Raw genomic sequence first — 20,764 nt, forward strand, 5'->3', positions numbered from 1 at the left:
CAACATGATCTTATGTACCGGAGACAGAAGGAGTCACATCTCTTTCTGGCTTTTGGTCTGCATTTTCGGTTCTCTCAGGCTCGCCATTTGTTAAATCTGTTTTTTCAGGGGTTGAAGGTTTCCCTTCCTGTTGGCTGTGTCGCAGTAGATTAATCTTCGGAGATCCTGCAACATCCTGAATCATGGGAGATTGGGGTTTTTGTTGATTTGTTTTTTCTAATTCTCTGGCCTCTTGTACCTAAAAAACAAGGTAATACTATCTCTCCAAAACCACCCCATAATAGAGCAAAGAGAAGTTTAACACATAACTTAAGCATCAGACAGTGAAATACACCAAGAATATATACAAGTTCACACTTTAAGGCAGAGGTAGTCTATTTTTTGGCCAGGTCCAAATTTCTTGGTCAAGGTACAGACTCCAGAGAAGAAGAAGAAAATAAAAAAAAACCCCAATAATGGTAAGTAAATAAAAAGATTTCAGGGTCTGTTCAAAAGTGTCTGGTGGTCCGGATTCGGCCCTCGGTCTGCCTATTCACTACCTCTGCTTTAATTAGAAACCAATCTTTCTGCTCTAGCTACAAGCTTTGTGGATTTTTCATCTTAAATTTTATTCAAGCTGCTTTATTACACTTGACAGATTAGCTTTGCATAAACATAACCCCCTTCAAATTTGAGCCCTGTTTTTCCCTTACTTTCAAATTTTGATTATTACTGAGTTGAATCACTAAATCATGTTTAATAAAAAGTTACATCTGCATTTGTCTAAAGTCTCCTCTATACTTTGCGTGTGTAATGAACTGCTTTATTTTGAAGATCAAACCAAACATTTTTGTAAGCATGCCTGCATGTATGGTATTTGATTAGCAAAAATTAATAGAGCTATGTTTTCTTGACATTTAAAAGAGCACAATTTCTCTGAGGGCAAATCGAGAATAAAAAGTCCCTTCATAGTGGTCAGGGGGAGGGAGCTTTATTCTAGAGTGTGTCCCCATTTCTTTATGCAGCTCTGTTAAGCATAAGTTACAGGGTCAAATTCTGTTACCAATAACACATTTCAAATCAGAATTTGGCCCAGATTTTCTTTACTACCAAGCAAGAGATATTGTATCAAAACAGCACAAAAAAAAAGTAGAGTAGCGCGTTCATTTTTCAAGGTTAAACATTAAAGAAGATGGATTGATAAAGGCAATAATGACATACAGCTTGATTCTCCATCCGGGTGAAAATAACATTCAGCATCTGAGTGAGGGTAGCCTTGGCAGTAGTCTGATTAATGAGATTTTTACTGGCTAGATAGATGTTGTAACAGGTTCTAACAGTCTGAAGGACGGTTCCTTCATGAATTTCTATATATGGAGATGTCACAGCAGTAAGAAGAGCCTAAAAAACAAACAAATAAAAACCATTACACACACACACACACAGAGTAAGACAAATCTAAACAAGTAGGAACAACCATATTTTAGAAGATTTACACAGGTAAGTGTAAAGCCTACAAGTAGGCTGTGGCTTTGTTATGGAATACACGTCTACTCCAATCTACCTTTATAAGACTATTTCTTTGAAATCAAACTTTGACTGGAGGAAGTTTACACAACAAACCCTACAATCTCTTCTAACCCTATGATTTTATAGCTGAAATTTGTAAAGAGATTGGAGATATCAAATGAACTATTCCATGGAGTTATTTTAAAAGTATGTCAATGTTTGCATCAAAGACAACATATTGTAACGAAAATAAGGACTCTCTCCACCTTCACAATCAGTCACAGATTCCTTTCTTTGACCAATATATGGGTACATCTACACTATGGGATTATTCTGATTTTACATAAACCAGTTTTATAAAACAGATTGTATAAAGTCGAGTACACGCGGCCACGCTAAGCACATTAATTCGGCGGTGTGCGTCCATGGTCCGAGGTTAGCATCGATTTCCGGAGCGTTGCACCGTGGGTAGCTTATTCCATAGCAATCCCATAGTTCCCGCAGTCTCCCCCACCCCTCAGAATTCTGGGTTGAGAGCCCAGTGGCTGATGGGGCAAAAATCATTGTCGCGGGTGGTTCTAGGTGAATGTCGTCAGTCATTCCTTCCTCCGGGAAAGCAAATGCGTAACAAAACAATCCAATCTCTTAGCGCCCTCTCTTTCCCTGGACCCTGCTGGCACGACGCCTAGCATACCGACCCCATGGCCCATTTTATTAATTTTTTATTTTTTTTTCTTCCTTTTTTACAAGTCACCATATGAAATAATTAAACTGCCGTGCCACGAGACAAAGGCAAACTCCAGCGCTACACAGCAGCCCATTCTATCTAGCTTTTGCATGCGATAGCAGAAGATGAGCTCCTCTCAGCCGTTCAATTACCGTCTGGCTGCCGGTGCCCTACACCATATGAGCACATGAGCCGACGGTTATACTGTCCCCTACTGTATGATTGCTGCTATACATGCGGTTCGCCTGGCTGACATCAAGCCGGAGCGGCAAAAGCAAAACCTAGGGAGACTCCCTCAAGTCACTCCTACCTTTATGGTTTCTCACAAAACGAGCGAGTCAGTCCTGCCATGAATATGAGGGCAGTGTCCTAAGCGAAACCAGTGTACAGAGATGCACAAGCCTCGAATGAATCCAGAATCCTGCAGATATGAGCTAACATGCCATTCAACGGGGGAATGCCCCGCAACATTCCCACCCATTGCTTCCCTCCCCCAACCGCCTGGCTCCCGTGGACCAATGTCCCCCCTATTGTCGAAGAATATAAAGAATGACAGGATAAGACCAGAGAGACTGTTGAGTCGAATAAAATAGGGGAGGCACAAGCAGCCCCGAGCTATGCCAAGAAAAATCTTAAGCGTGCGGGGGAAGACGCCAGCATGCCTGTGCTAGATCAGTCCAACAGGCAGGTAACCAGGACACTCTTACTTTACACAGGAAAGGGAGGGGACCTGATGGAGCTCAGACCCCCAGTGAGATGAACGATGTACCCGCGTGTACGACCATCTACGGAAGACAGGATCGTTCCTGTTTTAACCCAGCGCCCCGGCCAGCTACACCTGAGCCAGCCAGGCACTGAACGGGCGATGGTGACAACCAGATACTCCAGCTATCGCCAAAACAGGGAAGGGAGACGGACCGGATACTGCCTTCACTGCTGCAGCATCGCATCTACCAGTGCAGCATTCAGAGGATATAGGGTGACATTGAAAGAGTCAAAAACTATTCTTCCCTCTCTTCTCATGTGCGGAGGGGGGGGTAAATTGAACGACCCACTATACCTGAACACGCCGGACAATGTGTTTGACCTACAGGCATTGGGAGCTCAGCCAGAATGCAATACTTTTGTAGACTCTGCTGGGACTTGGGATAGCTGGAGTCCTCAAGTACCCCCTCCCTCCCTCCCTCCATGAGCGTCCATTTGAGTCTCTGGCCTCCCGTTACGCAAGTCACGCAGAACTGTAGTGCTGAGATATTTGTTTTTCCAAATGCTTTGGCATCGTCTTTCTGTAACGGAGCTTGATAGAACAGATTGTCTCCCCATACAGCGATCAGATCCAGTATCTCCCGTACGATCCATGCTGACGCTCTTTTCGATTTGGGACTGCATTGCCACCATGTGAGCAGAGCTCCACGCCGGGCAAACAGGAAAATGAAAATCAAAGTTTCACGGGCTTTTCCTGTTTACTGGCCACTGCATCCGAGTTTCATAATGCTGTCCAGAGCGGTCACAGTGAGCACTGTGGGAACCGCCCAGAGGCCAATACCGTTCGATCGCCACACTAACCCTAATCCAGCCTCTAGCCGTAATACCAATTTTCAGCGCTACTCCTCTCGTTGGAGAGGAGTACAGAAACTGATTTAAAGAGCCTTTTATATCAATATAAAGGGCCTCGTAGTGTGGACGGGTGCGCAGTTAAATCGGTTTAACGCTGCTAAAATCGGTTTAAACGCGTAGTGTACACCAGGCCACCAATGGAAGCTTTAACATTTGGCATCAAATTATTAGATCTCCACCAAGCAAACTTCTGCTCTCACCTGCAATACTCTAATATTCCTGGACCAGAACCAGACTAGTGATGCTACTATAGCATGCCAGACCCTCTGAGCAGAGTGTAGGGTGGACTAATATCTACTGAGCCATCGACATATGCCTCTAATTTTATAGTCTCAAGTAATTGCTGATCAATTTGTTTTACTTTTTATCAAAAGAAATAGATTTATAGTCCCCATTCCTTACCAGTTTATACCCTTTGAAAACCCCATTGAAATCAACGAGACTGCATAAAGTGTAAGCAGGTGAAGAATTTGGCCCTTAAACAGGCTTTCAGATTTAGGAATTCTATTGCTGCAGTGTAACATGCAAGATGGAACGAACTTTCCATTAAGCAAACAAATTCCTAAAATGAACCTTAGAAAACAGTGAACGGAAATACCTTAATTATTTGTAACTGCACTCCCTCATCTGTTTGAGGACCCTGAAAGCAATTGCAAACGGTCTCAACTATCCGGTCAATCAGGCGCTTTCCAGGAGCTCCACTATCTGGAGCATTGCCAGTGATATGTCCATATGCAATGAGTTTCTAAGTCGAGAGAATAGAGAATACACATTGTCAGTTCCAAGACACCTGCAATACAGTGCAGGAAAATCTTTTTGTATATGGTTCTCCTAACCAATGTTCAACTCTGCTGACAGCACAAAAATGAGCCAGACCAGGCTGAGTCACATGTAGGCTTGGACTGTCCATATGTCAGCCAACTAAAGCTTTAAAAGAAATCAAATATTTTTCCAAGTTAAACAGCTTAATGTCTCCTTTGCAAGCTGTGTACCAGCAATGAGCAGGTAGATACAAAATGCCATCATAAAAGGACTTCATGCCAATCAATATTATAGTCAATAGAATACAAATATGCATTAGCAAAATTTTCTGCTATAATGAACAAGTTTTGGTTTTTGGAGTTATTTTTAACACTCCAGAAAGACCAAGTCTGCTTAAAGAGTGAAATTCCTGAAAAAGCCCTTTTAAATTATTAGAAAAAGCTGATTTAAAAAAAAAAAAAAAAAAAAAAAAGGGACAATAATCAGAGGCCCTGATCCTGCACCCAAAACTCCAACTGACTTCAAGTTGGTGCGACAAGGCAATTTAAGGGTTTACTACAATGGCCCCATTAGGAATGCTAGTTTCCACGTACAACTCTTTATACAGAATGCTTTACCACTTTATGTAAAATGGTGAAGTGCCTGAAAAGCTAAAGCAGACACATGCTTCTTTAGTTCAAAAACTGCTTCAAGAAAGGCAGCTGAAAAGGATCTTTTGGGGACAAGCTTTCAGATCACAGCAAGATTTCTCAGCCAAGTTTTGTAAAGCCCTATTTTGTGTTATTTACATATATAAAGTACTCCTGGGGAAATTCTGCACCAAAAAAATAAAAATTCTGTGCACAGTATTTTAAAATTCTGAAAAATGATGTGTTGCTTTGACAAAACAACACAATACAATCACACTCCTGGCACCCCAGCCACCCGGGGCTGATGGCCGGCAGGAGTGCTGAGAGGTAAGGGTGTGTGGGTGTGAGAGAGAGAGAGAGAGAAAGGAGATAAAATGTTGCAGAAAATATTAACTCTCCATTGTGCAGTGGCACAGAATTCCAGCAGGAGTAAATACAGAATGACTTTTGTCAGAGCAATTGTGCATGTTCTGGCTAAATTCACTCCTTCACTGTCACGATCACTAATAAAAAGGACACAAGATTTTAAACCTGCAATTTTGCCCATAATACCTCACGCTATTCCCATTTAAACAGAATACTTACCTGCAAGCAGTCTAGTGAGGTACTGACGATGCGTGGGGACTTTGATTGGCAGGCCAGCTCAAATGGAAGGAAATACTTATCTGCTTCTATGAAGTTTGCTTTTGGTGGAGAGACAGCGCCTTGCCTAGTTTAAGAGGAAAAAAAGATTACTACTACATTTTCACCTTCTTCAAAATTAAAGCAGATATAAAGTGGCGCACAGCAGCATGTAAACGGAATGCAAGTTTCTCCCCACAAAGTGAATACATTTTTAAACCGTGAAGACTCAACCTACTTTACAATCCAACTTCAGTTTTCTTATATTACAGCTATTCATTTTGATACCCTCCTCACAAATAGCACACAGTCAAATTCTCCTTTCGCCTATATTATTTTAAGCCATTGTGGTTTCAGTGGAGTTACTCTCCATTTATACTAGTACAAGTAAGAGAAAAACCAGGCCCACTAATTCAACAATTGATTTCACGGGGGGAGAAGGGGAGAGGAAGGGTGGACAACAACAGAAAATGTGGAAATGGCGGAAGTGCTAAATAACTTTTTTTTCCCTCCAGTTTTCACCAAAAAGTTTAGTAGCAATTGGAAATCTCTTAATGAATGCCAGTGAAAATGAGGTAGGCTCAGAGGCTAAAATAGGAAAGTTAAGAATTACTGTTTTCAAATCATCGGGGCCGGATGAGATACATCCTAGAATAAAGGAGCTGACTGAGGAGATATCTGAGCCATTAGCAATTATCTTCTAAAAGTCATGGAAGACCCATGAGATTCCACAGGACAAATACAGTGTCAAATCTATAAAAAAGGGGAATAAGGACAATCCAGGGAATTACAGACCAGTCAGCTTAACTTCAGTACCCAGAAAGATAGTGGAGAAATAATTAAGCAATCAACTTGCAGACACCTAGAATATAAGTAAGGTGATAAGTAACTGTCAGCTTGGATTTGTCAAGAACAAATGATGTCAAACCAATCTAACAGCCTTCTTTGACAGAGTAACAAGCTGCTGGGGGGAGAGGGGAAAATGGAAATGACTGCCTAGGGAAGAGTACTGTGGAAAGGGATCTGAGGTCATAATGGAGCACAAGCTACATGAGCAGCAGAGAATCCTGTGGCACCTTATAGACTAACAGACGTTTTGGATCATGAGCTTTCTTGGGTGAATACCCACTTCGTCAGATGAATGTAGTGGAAATTTTCCAGGAGCAGGTATATATATATATATATATGCTAGCAAGCAAGCTAGAGATAACAAGGTTAGTTCAATCAGGGAGGATGAGGCCCTGTTCTAGCAGCTGAGGCATGAAAACCAAGGGAGGAGAAACTGGTTCTGTAGTTGGCAAGCCATTCACAGTCTTTGTTCAACCTTGGGCTGATGGTGTCAAATTTGCAGATGAATTGAAGCTCAGCAGTTTCTCTTCTGAAGCGGCCTAAGTTTGTTTGACAGCAAGATGGCACCTAAGGCTGCATAATGTGGCCAGAGGTTGAAGGCCTCCCTACAGGTTCTTTGTAAGTCCTTCCTAATATCTGATTTGTGTCCATTGTATCTTTTTCGAGACGTCCAGTTTTGGCACGTGACAAGCAGAGGGGCTGCTGCGCAATGATGAGTATCAATTACTTGGTCGGACTGTCAGTTGATGAAACGGGATGGAGTGGCTGATCTGGGTAGTCCTGTGATGGTGCGCCGGTGGTGAAGTGGGCAGACGTTGGCCTCGGGTTGTTGCCATGGATTGGGTTCCTAGCGAGTTCTAGGGCGGTGGCAGTGCGTGGAATATGTTTCAGTTGGCAGTTGCTGGTGGCCAGGATTGGTCTGCCCCCAAGGCCTGTGAAGTGTGGGAACATTGTCCAGGATGAGTTGTAGACCTGTGATTGCGTTGGAGGGGTTTTAGCTGGGGCTGTATGTGATGACCAGTGAAGTCCTGTGTGTTTCTTTCTTGGTTTGTCTTGCATCGGAGTCCTGGTACACGTCTGGCTCTGTGATCTGTTCCTAACCTCGTCGGTATTGTAGTTTGAGAATGCTTGGTGAGATTTTGCAGGTGTTGGTCCTGTCCTGAGGTTAGAGCAATCGGTTGTACCTCATGCTTGGCTGTAGACAAGGATCGTTGTGATGTGCCCGGGATGAAGTGGAGCATGAAGTAGGCATAGCGGTCGGTAGGTTTTTCGATATAGGGTGTTAAGTGACCACACTTATTTGCACCGTGGTGCTGGAAAATGGACCTCCCGTGTAGATTGAGTAGAGTGGATATGTGGACTCTCTACTGAGTGAGTGGATATGTGGACTCTCTCTCAGACCCATGCCACGCGCTCCAGCTATCTCGTGACACCACTGATTTCCTGAGGAACTACAATGCATTGGTCACCTCCCAGAAAACCCATCCTACCACCATGGATTAGAGGCTCTCTACACAAACATCCCACAACAGATGAAATACAAGCTGCCAGAACAGTATCCCTGATGATGCCACAGCACAACTGGCTTGTGAGCTCTGTGCCTTTATACTCACCACACACAACTATCAATTTGATGACAATATATATCTCAGATCAGTGCACTGCTATGGGCACCCGCATGGCCCCACAATAGCATATTTTTAGGCTGACTGGACCAACGCTTCCCAGCCTCTCGCCACTCACGCCCTTCTCTACCTAGCTACATTGATACATCTTCACATCTGGACCCATGGGAAGGTACTCTGGAAAAATCCACTACGATTTCAACAGTTCCACCCACCATCAACCTCAGCCTGGACCAACCTACCACGGAGGTCCACTTTCTAGCACACGGTGCAAATAAGTGATGGTCACATTAACACCACCCTATACGAAAACTACCGACCGCTAGCCACAGAATTCTCTGCCTGCTTTACAGATCAGACAACACGGCTACCCTCTGATAAGCTACATGAGCGTCAACAGTGTAACCGTATTGCAAAAAAAAAAAAAAAAAACAAAAAAACAAATCAAACACCATTCGGCTGAGTAGCAGGAGTGTGTAAGCAAGACATGAGAAGTAATTCTTCTGCTCTACTCCATGCTGATTAGGTCTCAACTGGAGTACTGTGTCCAGTTCTGGGTGCCACATTTCAGGAAAGTTGTGGACAAATTGGAGAAAGTCCAGAGACGAGCAACAAAAATGATTAAAGGTCTAGAAAACATGACTCATGAGAGAATATTGAAATAATTGGGTTTCATATGGAGAAGAGAAGACTGGGTGGTGAGGAGGGGAGAGAATGGGACATAACAATGGTTTTCAAGTACATAAAAGGTTGTTACAAGGAGGAGGGAGAAAAATTGTTTTCCTTAACCTCTGAGGATAGGACAAGAAGCAAATGACTTAAATTGCAACAACGGCAGTTTATATTGGACATTAGGAAAAACTTCCTAACTGTCAGAGTGGTTAAGCACTAGAATAAATTGCCCCGGAGAGTTGTAGAATGTTCATGATTGGAGATTTTTAAGAGAGGATAGACAAACACCTGTCAGGGATGGCCTAGAGATAATACTTATTCCTGCCTTGAGTGCAGGGGACTGGACTAGTAGACCTCTCAAGGTCCATTCCAGTCTTACAATTCTACAATCTTGGTGATAACAAAGAGTAGCTCTATAAAGACCATGTGAAGCTTTCTGGGGAACTGGTGACTTTACTTAAAATATTTTAAGTAACAAGCAACATTATGAGAAGTGAAAATGCTAATAAATGGAAAAGTGTTCAGTCATTGGCCAGCAGACCATGTGTTTGCTAATATTTTTTTTAAAGAGATCTTTATGAATTCCTTGTATTTCCGAACTGGCAATCTGAAAACAAGTATTGAGACTGAGATGGACATTTTTATTCTTGGCAGGTACCAGAGCAAGAGGAAAAACCAGTAACGATTTTGGAAACTGATTTACAGACACCATGGATGTAAATCTGTGAAACTATGACATATATACTAGCTGAAGATTAGGACTCAAGTGTGAAAATAAATTTTAACTGCTATTTATCCATTTAGGAATTAGTAGTGCTTTTCATCTTGCTCTTTACTCCTGTCAGAGTGTTTCACTAAGTGTAGCTTCTCTTAGCATTAACAGGTAAATAGGCCTTGACAATTAATCTCTCCAATTTTCCACTCAGTTTGTGATTCACAGATTCAGATGACTACTGAATTTTTATAGGGCCATAAATCTGCTCTTAATTCAAAGAGAAAAACTACAGCCCTCAGATTATATTTTGATGTTCATACTGAAACTTCATTTCTAAAGGAAATACAATTAAATGTGATACAATTAGGGAAAGATCTCAGAGACTAAAACACCTTCTGTTGGTCCTGAATTCCCCCTCCCTATACCGCCAAGAAATGTAAGAATCTTTTGGGAAGTACTTTTAATTTTGCACTTAGATCTTAAGCAGGTGCACACACTCCTATTTTTCTTCCACGAAAGCCATCTCTAGCTGTTACTAACAATTTAGGTACAGTATTACTTAAACATTTTATTAGATTCCGCTTTATTAAGTTTTAGAACATTACCATTTGTCAGCTTATCCCCATACAACTCCGAAACACCATCCTAACATACTGTGGGATGCATAGAACGTAAAGATTTTCCCATTAAGATACTATTAATCTAGGTATACCATCCCAGAGAGAGAGAGAGAGAGAGACACACACACACACACACACACAGAGAGACAACTAGATATGATGTAACAACACTGATTCACACAGCTGCTAATGTCGGAAAGAAATCCAGTGACTTGGCTGACCTGTAGCTAATTAAATGTTATCGCAGACCAGCATTTGTGATCAAAACAACTAAAACCATGCATTACTGAACACAAAACCATAAAAAGAAGAGACTAGGATTTTCTATGAACAAATATGGTTAAGTCATGACTATTAAGAGACAAACCTAGTTAACGAAAGGAAGTAAAAAACTGGTATCCTTCAGAAATGTGGCAGTTATCTGTAATGAAATGTGCTGGCAGTTACGACTTGATTACCCACAACCACGAGCATTACATAATTAGTACTCTCCACATACAGGTTTCCTTACACAGACAGTACCAAAGCTATTCAAACTCTCCCCAATAAGCTAGCTTGTTTGTACCTTGCAAAAATTGCTGCTCAGATACTTGCACACTCACTACTGTGCAATCTTTGACAAATAGCAGCAAGAGAAGTTGCTATAAGTTGTATTAAGAACTTACCTTTGTTTTTCTAGATCTGCTTTTATTTCATCTAGGAAAAAAGAAAAAGGCAGAACAATGAAGATACCACAACATTCAATGGAAATGGTGCTTACACCTTCTGAATGTACATGCCAGTCGTCATAAAGTAAACTAGAAGTTATATATCATTAGTGTCTGCTATTCCTTCTGTTGTACATTAAACAAAGTTTCCAAAACATAAATAAATCTGCTTGGATGTACACTAACAGCAGAACTTTTTAAATACAGTAAATTTTCAGGAGTGTCAACACAGCAAACCTCATCACCAATCCGAAGTACACATGGCAAATGTTACTTAGCCTTTACGCCACACTCACAGTGAAATCAGAGCACATAATAATCTAAGATCCCAGTACTTTAACAGTGACTTAATTTTCACTAGCTGTGGACGGCAGCCTTATACTCATAACTCCCTGACAGGATACTATCGGTATCTTAACTTGTTTCAAGTGATAATCCTGCACAATGGGCAATTCACTCTGTACTTGCTCTTCAAAACCACCTTTGGAGGAGTGTCATTAGCCTTGGACTAGATCTGCACAAATTCAGATGACTTTGGTGTCACCTGAGTATCCTAACAACTTTGCTCATTCTCAGGAGCGCTACTATGCAAGGAATAGTAAGTGAACGGAGGAACGCAAGGAGCTCCTATGAGCATTCCAGGACTCAAACGCTATCATCATACCTCCTTCACTTGGAGCCTGTAGTTGTCTGTGAAACACCATGTTTAAATAGTGATACATTTCTGTGGTGTCAGATATATTTCTCCAATGGACCCCTCCAGTGTCATGGTAATATTATTAATCTTGGGTGCCATCGCTCCAACCTTTCTCAAGTAGCCCAGAATACATATTTTCATGATTCATGTACTTACGTTACCGTGTCACCGTGAATTGGTGACACTGTGGCACCAATGATGGGTTACAATTGATAGATCATTATTATTCCAGAATTACATTTTGAACTTTGACAGCGCTCTCCATCCGAAGATATCAAAATGCTTTAACAACCTAGTTAGGCCTCCCAACTTTCCAGGTGATATTAGACTCATTTTACAGAAAAAGACATTGACGTTTTCTAAATCTTGGATCCTTCCTCCTCCCACTGTTTCTGTAGCTTCTGTCCGTGTCTCAGTGCCACAGTTCTGAACAATATTACATACCCAACAGCTCTTTCTCATTCCAACGCCCTTCTAATCAACCCCTCAAGCTCATTTAGCCTTCCTACAATTTGACCCACAATTGGGCCTTGTCTACCCAAACTTCAGACATTTCTCACACTTCTGAGAAGTGCTAGGGTAAACAAAAAGCAGTCACTGAGACTGGGGTGGGAGTGGTGGGGAGGGGAAGGAGAAGCTTCTACCTGGTTTTCTCTATTGTTTGTACTAGACCAAGATGGGGCACTTGCTGCAGAATCTCATTGTAAAACACACCACAGCTAAACAAGAGATGCTTTTGACTGGTACTGTAACTTTCAGTGTTCCAGACAACTATACATCCCTTACATATATTTAGCATTTATAGACAGCATATTACAAGAATAAATCCTCAGGGTGCCTGTAAACTAGATAAGTGAATTAGTGCTATTATCCCCATTTTACACATGGGGAGATGGAAGAGAGAGGAAGTGACCTGCATAAGATCAGTTAGTGACAGAGCCAGGATTGGAACTTGGAACATTCGACTCCTAATACCACACTTATCCTTCCATATCACACTACCACAGGTCAATGTGTTCAGCGGTTAAAAGAAGGGAAGGGACAGACTCCAGCAATGAGCAATGGCACAAGAACAGACTGAACTCTTTGGACAATATCTTACCTGTTCTGCACAGAATAGCATCAGAGGCAGCAGCAAGATTGAGTAACATCCTTCGAGTTAATGAAGTGCAAGATCTTGAAAAGCATGTAAAGAGATCCGTAGTATGTCATGGCTAGCTATCCTGTTTCCATGTGGTCTGTTGAGATACAGGTGGGTAGTGTAGCTTAATGTATAAAATGTGTTGAGCTCCCTGGATGGCAGGAACTATAGAAATTCAGTTTTATTATGAGATGACTGCTGAGTGGTCCTGTCAAACAGGTTTCAGTGTAGACCTCGCACAGCTGTAAGCAGTATTTTTGCAATGTTTTCAATGATAAGAAATGATTGCTTGCTGATCAGATCTTAAATTTCAGAAAGAAAAACAAAAGGTTTATAACAGGTGGTGGCTTCTCCTTCTAGTGTTATCAAAAGCCAGATAAACAATACTCTGTGTTGATTAAACTAACTTTACTCACATGAATAGTCCTATTGGCTTCAGTGAGATCACTCATATTAGTAAAGTTAAGCATGTATGAGAGAGATGGGATAGACACTGGGCTGGGTTATATAGTCTACCAAAGGAAACTATGGCAGCAGCCCAAGGTGGTGGGGCAGGGGAGACAGAGCTCATGTGGTCATTGAGTTTGGTAGAGGTCATTAATGCTCATTTTGTCATAAAAGAACTTCGCAGCTAAGTCTTACTTTCAGCTAACCTTTTTATTTTGTTAGAATTACACAGAGTTAATCATTCTCTGAATGAGGCATGCTTGTATGTAAATTGCTCACTATCACTCTTACACAACGAGGCTTATCTCCTACTATTTAGGCTAGCCATTTCTTGGCTCAAACAGCAGGTAAAGCAAGGGCTTGGTTATGAAAGGAATTTAACCAGCATAGCCATTCCAGAATAACTCCACATGTAACTCTTATTCCCAGAAGAAGATTCCCTCTTTCCAGTTTAGTTTACATCTTCAAAGGCAGCTCCTAGGGCACACCCGAGCACCCGCAGCCCGCTGGCCCAAGTTTTAGTTAGGAGTATATAGTAAAAGTCATGGACAGGCTACGGGCCGGGAATTTTTGTTTACTGCCTGTGACCTGCCCATGACTTTTACTAAAAATACCTTTCACTAAAACGTAGCCTTAACTATAGCACTTTCAATTCACACCCTACCTTATTCCGAAAATAACTTCCCCATTTAAATAAGCCCTCAATCTCCCACATAGTTCAAATCATTTGTTTCTGAGTTTCCTTCTCCCACTAAATTGATTTATCTTGCATGTAATCAAATCTTGTTTAAATGGATCAGAGCTGTCTGTTTTCCCTTCTAATGCTGCAGCAGATACTAGACTGAAGTTTGCAGACCAACGAAAAATGACGTTTCCAACTGAATAGAACTTGCCTTAGCTACTTCCTGTATTCCATCAGATAGCAAGGGAAGCTCTCTTACGTCTCAGTATTCAAGGCTCAAAATACACTCCTTATTATGAATCATATACTAGCTGTTTCCCCGTCACAATTCTGACATAAGGTTAATATCCACACAGTTTTAGTATTAAAATCCTGCACACCAATACTCACTGAACATACAAGTCTATATATTTTTCCAGAACTTTTGAGCTGATGATTTGAGATCTATTATCACCAGTCATTGCATAAGGCATTCTGTTTCAAGGATAATGCAGAAGAGTAAGCAAAAGCTTTAAACACAAGATATAATATTAGACAGTCCCCTCAGCTCAGATTTAAAGCATGGCAGGACCCATTCAGGAAGTGTCCAGAGACATTCTAGGATCAAGAGGAAAATTAGCTAAATTCCAGTTCTGGCTCTGAGACTGACTCACCGTGGAAACTTGGCCCATTCATTTAATTGCTCTACTGCAGTTACACCATCTGTAAACCAGTGATAGTACTAGCACACCACAAGCATTCCATGTCGTTTTCTGTACAGCACTATTGGGCAAGAAGAGTTAAATGTTGGCCCCTCTGTGGCATGCCAGCATCCCCTTATGTAAAATTCCATGGAATACAGGATACAGTAGTTTCACAACACAAGCCTGTGAGTTTAAAAATCATTCTGGGACATACCCCACATCAAGAGATTTGCCTAACGTCAACGTGAGAACATAATGCATAACATTAATTTCTTTTGCTGGCAAACTCACACGATGCTACTGGCAACAGCCCAAGACAAACCTACTTCTTTCAAAAGATGGACTATGCCTCAGTATACTCTTGGGGGAGTGGGGCAGAAAAAAAGGCAGTCCAGAATCGTGGACTCTAAAAAAAAGACAAAGGCTCGTATTATTTTAGCCCTTTAAATGGGTTGAAAGAATAAGATTACAACCAAACATCCTGAGCATTATTTCATCAGGGAAAAAGAACGCAGAGAGCCGCTCTTTTGACATAACTGAGCTGTTTACAAAGAAAATGGATTTTTAACTACTAGCCCTGCAAATCCAGGCTGGAACCCAAGAGCCAAATTGTTTGCTTTATGGCACATGCATCACCACTAACAATAGCTACATTTTAATTCCAGAATCTAGCATTTCTGCTACAGATACACAAGCTAGAATAGAATCCTTCCCACTCTCCCTAAGCTCTGCTGATTCTGTACTGTTAACAGAAATAAAATTATTTTTGGTCACAAAAGCAAGACAATATGAATCCAAATACACAGAGGGTGAAGATCCACTGAAGAGGCTATTTTTTAACAAAACCCCTCCCCTCATGCTTTAAAAATCTTGAAGTTTCAGAAAAAAGGTATCTGCAATCCACCTTCCTGAAACAAAAGTCAGAAGAGAAAAGTTGAACCAGGTGGATTCCTTTCTATTTTGGCAAATAATGTCAGGTAGCAAAGGCTAACTCAAGAAGAAATAGGGAATAGTCAAATTTAATCCATAGAAGACAAGATTGTTGCTTTTGCTGTCTAGATGCCACAGTGATAGGAATGCTGAATATAGTGACTGAACTGGCAAAGCTACCTTAAGAGGACTCTACAAGTTGTGCTGGAAGCTGAAATAAATGGGAAATAACTTGATAAAATTGTTGCTGCATAGTTAATAAAGGACACATGTTGATAAATCATCTGCTTGCTCTTACTGCATGGTGGCCTGAACATATAGCACTACAGTAGAATGTTCTTCACATACACTACACTTTGAGGATAGGAATAATTTGCTTAACATACTGGCATTTTGCTAGCCATATTTTATTTGTTCAAAACACTGAGGTGCAAAAGTCAGACTAGGCAAGGAAAGTGGAATTTAAGATCTGCCCACAATCCCAAAACAATTGAATCTTTCTATGATGTAATCAGCAGTGACACTTAATGAAGAGATTTCAGTTATGTTAGGCTTCAGAGTTTACACCATTTTAAATGAACAGTGCATTTTCACATTCCTCTGAGTTGCTTTTATTTGCAGACTCAGGCAGTCAGCTTCAAGTGATTTTCTTTGCAACTATTAGGACCACAAACTTTATTTCAAAACTATTAAAGCTTCAATTCTGCACAGTTTGATCAAGCCGTACTAGAGAGATACTGGTGCTGTATGCAAGCTAAATCTAATCCCTGCCTGATGATTTTTGTTTTTTCAATATAAATGCAGATCATTTTGCTAACATAATTAAGATTGTGCCTTGGATAGTCCTGTGACAATGACATTCAAAACTATGTTTAACAGTCAGAATAGTTTTACAGAGGGAGGGATAGCTCAGTGGTTTGAGCATTAGCCTACTAAACCCAGGGTTGTGAGCTCAATGCTTGAGGGGGCCACTTAGGGATCTGGGGCAAAATCAGTACTTGGCCCTGCTAGTGAAGGCAGGGGGCTGGACTCAATGACCCTTCAGGGTCCCCTCCAGTTCTGTGGGATAGGTATATCTCCATATATTATTGGAAATGTTTTCCTCAGCCTTTCTAGATAAAGTTGCTGATGGTGATGCAAGACCCTCTGCTTGGAGGCACACCCTGCCTGTTCTCAGCCAGTACTGGTCAAGACAACCAAGAACATATATTAACTAGATAAAGGGCAAGATTGGAGGAAAGAGTCTGTTTTTTGGTTTTTAAATGACCCATATTGACTATGTTGGGGTTATAACAGCTGTTACATACATACACAACCCCATATAGGAAGTCTAGTGAAGACAGTGTAAAACTGAGGGGTTTTGTTTCATCACGTTAATTATGTTAACTAGCCAGACTGTAAAATTGTATCATACACCACACAGATGTTTGTTGAAGGTCACTGCAGCTTAAGGTTAAACAGGACAAGGAACAACTGTGCAGTCCTATCTAACTTTGATTTTAGAGTCAATTTAGTTAACGTGTTCACACACACAACTAAAAAGGTGAAGTGTAGATACATGTGAGATTTCCTATGCATTCATCTGCTACCAGGCTGGCTGCATAGTTTTGTCATTTAAAAATAATCGTGTTAAAGAGTTTAAGATTCATTAATTGTGAATTACATCAACGAACTCCAATGTAACTTATTTTCCTTCACCTGGAATAGAAAGGAGGACATCTGATATGAAGTAAGATTTAGTAAGTGAAGTATTAATACCTGGATGCATAAATAGAAGAGAATGTACTCATGTTGCTGCTGAAAAAGTTATTTGGCAACACTCACCAAACATAACTTGGAGAGATTCCTTCAATGTAGCAACCAAGGCTCTACATGAGCAGGGATAGTTGGGCAATAGATCATCATCTGCCCAGGCCCAACTTTGTCCCTGACATAGGTTTGGAAACAAAGTCAGCTTCACCTCAACCATTACCACCAGTTTCCCCCAAAGACAGTCTTTGTGCAATGATACAAGAAATTAGTTCCAAATTCATTTATATCAGTCTTTTCTTGGCCTGAGCCACAGGGAATTTTATTAAGAGCCCTATTGTCTTTGACTCCTCTTTTTAAGTACTTTTTGATATTCTGCAGTTTAACAAAAGGAAACTAGACAATCATTTTATCAATTATTCACTAGTAGAAATAATCCTGTGAAAGACGAGTACAATGAAATTGGGTTCCCCCCCATAATTAGCATCACAGGATTTCAGCTTTGTGTTTTACTTCAAGTGTCATAAACAGTCAAACCAAAATCAATACATCTACAGGTAGCTAGTACTGTATTATCCATATTATTAATATCTTGTTTATTAAACACATTTTTAAGAACCAAAAACATGTTATTTATCACAGCTGTTGCATCTTACTACTTTAGACAACAGCCCTATAACTGGATCAGTGCACACTCCTGTGCCTATATACAAATCCAATCCCAGGACTGGCACTTTAGATTGTGAACTCTTTGGGGCATAGATTATTTTTTCATGTGCATTTGTACAGCACCCAGCACAATGGAGCCCAAATCCTCATTGGTGTTTCTGAGTCTGGGGTCGCTAAGGTAATACGTATAATACTACCACCACAAAACAGAAATAGTCAGCTTTAAAAAAATCAGAACACATTTGTACCTGATTCCTGATCCCACCTCCCAATCTACTGTTACTACAATTAACTCCAGAATATTTCTGTAAGGTAGAGCCAGGGTGTTGTGTGTCTTTTTTTTTTTTGGGGGGGGGGGGGAGTTATTTACAAAGTGCACCTGACTGCATGTCATGGCTAGTCAGTTTCATTGTTTTCCCTGCCTTCTCAGTGATTCTTTCCACCTATTATGTATTTCACACAGCTGTATGGGAAATATACCTAAAAAAGTAACAAAACAAAAATAGCAACACTTGGTTTTACAGTTTGTGACTTTACAAGTAACTTCAGGGTAAACGTAGGACCTGAAACTTAATTGATTAAAAAAAATTCAAGTTGATGTTATCCCTTTAAAGGACACAAACAAAAAGGTCACTTTGAATATAAAAACTGGACTGGTTGACCTAATGCCATTTCCTCTCCTGCCCAAACTCTAATTTCCATTATCCTATACACTGTAACTTTCCCCAAATCCAATAAATTGGCTGATATAGAAGAATTATAGTTGCAAGAGACTTCTGCAATAACAGTCAATTCAAGAACTTTTGGAATTCAATAAAACATTACAGACACAACCTAGAAGCCTGAAAAGTTAACAGTTTTCAACCAACATATTATTTGAAGAATGTGAGAGATGTCAAAGAATTATCAGCTTGATTGCTAGAACTGCTCTTAAAGTTGATAGTTTTTTGACAGTCCCTCCTGGTTTCCAGCTGTATGGCCCCTGAACTAGTTTAAGAAGAATCCACAGACAGCATTTACATTTTACATTAACATCAGAAGTAAATCAATTCGACCTTGTTCTTTTCTCTTGAGTTTAAGGGGGGGAAAAAAGGCCTCATTTCCCTTCCCCTAAGCAAATTTGTCCAGAGACTAACAGAGTCTCTGAGCGTCAGGAAGATCCAGAGTCACGCTGTTTGCTCAGATACCGAAGAGGATCCAACGTGGCAGATTAACCTGCAGAATGGTAACTAATGACAGTCGCAGTCACCGATAACGCTACTGCCCATTGGCAGAGACGGGCTGCACGCTGGCTCTACGCAACTGGGGGAAGTAGGGAACTCCCAACCCGGCAGAGCTCGCCCGGCCACATCTGGCTGGCTCTCCCCTGCAGGGGCGGGGGCACACTAACGAAATGGCCACCCCCTAAAGGAAGGAGAAGTGTGACCCTGATCCAGACTCACCCGGCGCCACCTGTCAGGGTCCCCGCAGCTGCCAAGGAGGGTGAATGACCCCCCCCCCCGGGAATACAGGGGACCTGGGGCGATCCAGACTCACCCTCCCGCACCAGTCAGGCTCCCCGCCGCGCGGGGGCGGGGGCTTCCCGGGGAACGGGGCCAGGCGCGGACTCACCCAGCGCCACCTGGCAGGCTCTCCGCAGCTGGCCGTACGGGGACCGCTTCGCCTCCTTCTCCGCTAGGATCTTCTCCAGGGCCCGGGAGACGAACATGCTCTTGGTCCGAGTGTCGTGTTCCCGGGCCGGGGGCTGCATGGCCGAAGGCCCCCGCCGGGGGAGGAGAACGGGGCTCAAAGGCTCCGGCAGCTTTGGGGCCCCATAATCTGGAAGAGGCGCGACTCCCTCAGCAGCGGCAATAGCGGCAGGGACACGGCGCCGCCATATTGGATCCGTCACGTGACTCCTCCAACTCTACCTTCCCCAGTCTTCCGGCGTGACCTCTGACCCCCCACAAAGTTGCCAATGGTGACGGAGGGGGCGGGGTAGGAAAAGGGGAGGGAGCGTGGGTGTGGCGTGATGGGAGAGGCGTGGCCGTCGTGTGTGGGTTGATGATGAGATCAGAACTGGGGGCCTGCAGAGGAAAGGGGAAAGAGCCCCCTCGTCCATGTCACACTGCTTCAGCCACCACTGCAGGACTGGGCTGGAGTCTCCAGGAATTAAAGATTAATCTTTAATTTAAAATTGTGTTGTGATTAAATCTCCAGGAATACGTCCAACCAGAATTGGCAACCCTAACAGTTACCCATGCTAGTTAGTATGGGTGTGCATAGCCTGTGCTACGATGGCAGTGTAGCCATATCCACAGTCAGGAGGCACCAGTGTGACACCATCCCCACAAAGGGAGAAATGTCTCTGTGAGAGGAAGTGACTCCACATGGCACACCTCAACACTATTGCTTTTCAGTCAATGACATCATATCAGAAGCCAACATTACTACCTCTTAGGACCTTGAACTCCTTCTGCCATAGGACTGAACCCCCAAAATCAGAACAGAACGCAGGTGGTAGAGAGTTGTATTTAACCAATGAATGTTTGGGAACATTTTGTTGCAATTGTCATCCACGGGTGGGATTGAACCAGGGAACTTCTGGAGCTTAGTGCATGAGCCTGTACCGCATGAGCTAAAAGCCAACTTCCTGTTAAAGGAGCCTACTCTACAGCCTTAGCTAACTCTCTCTAAGTGGTCTTAGTACCATTTGGACATACCACCACATACAGGAAGTGTGTGGGTTACACAA

At 42.0% G+C, this 20,764-nt stretch overlaps 1 protein-coding gene across 1 annotated transcript in view; it reads right to left on the minus strand.

Annotated features, from left to right (window-relative positions):
- Positions 1–19,955, minus strand: part of ARFGEF2 (ARF guanine nucleotide exchange factor 2) — a 55,860-nt gene extending 35,905 nt beyond the window's left edge. The window contains 6 exon segments of the mRNA XM_032767374.2: positions 19–238; positions 1,201–1,380; positions 4,431–4,577; positions 5,809–5,932; positions 10,991–11,021; positions 19,642–19,955. Of these exon segments, the coding sequence (XP_032623265.1) occupies positions 19–238; positions 1,201–1,380; positions 4,431–4,577; positions 5,809–5,932; positions 10,991–11,021; positions 19,642–19,780 (841 nt within the window). The 5' untranslated portion in view covers positions 19,781–19,955.
- Between the last annotated feature and the right edge of the window lie 809 nt (positions 19,956–20,764).

The sequence above is a fragment of the Chelonoidis abingdonii genome, chromosome 14 (genome assembly GCF_003597395.2).
Source record: "Chelonoidis abingdonii isolate Lonesome George chromosome 14, CheloAbing_2.0, whole genome shotgun sequence".
NCBI classification, from domain to species: Eukaryota; Metazoa; Chordata; order Testudines; family Testudinidae; genus Chelonoidis; species Chelonoidis abingdonii.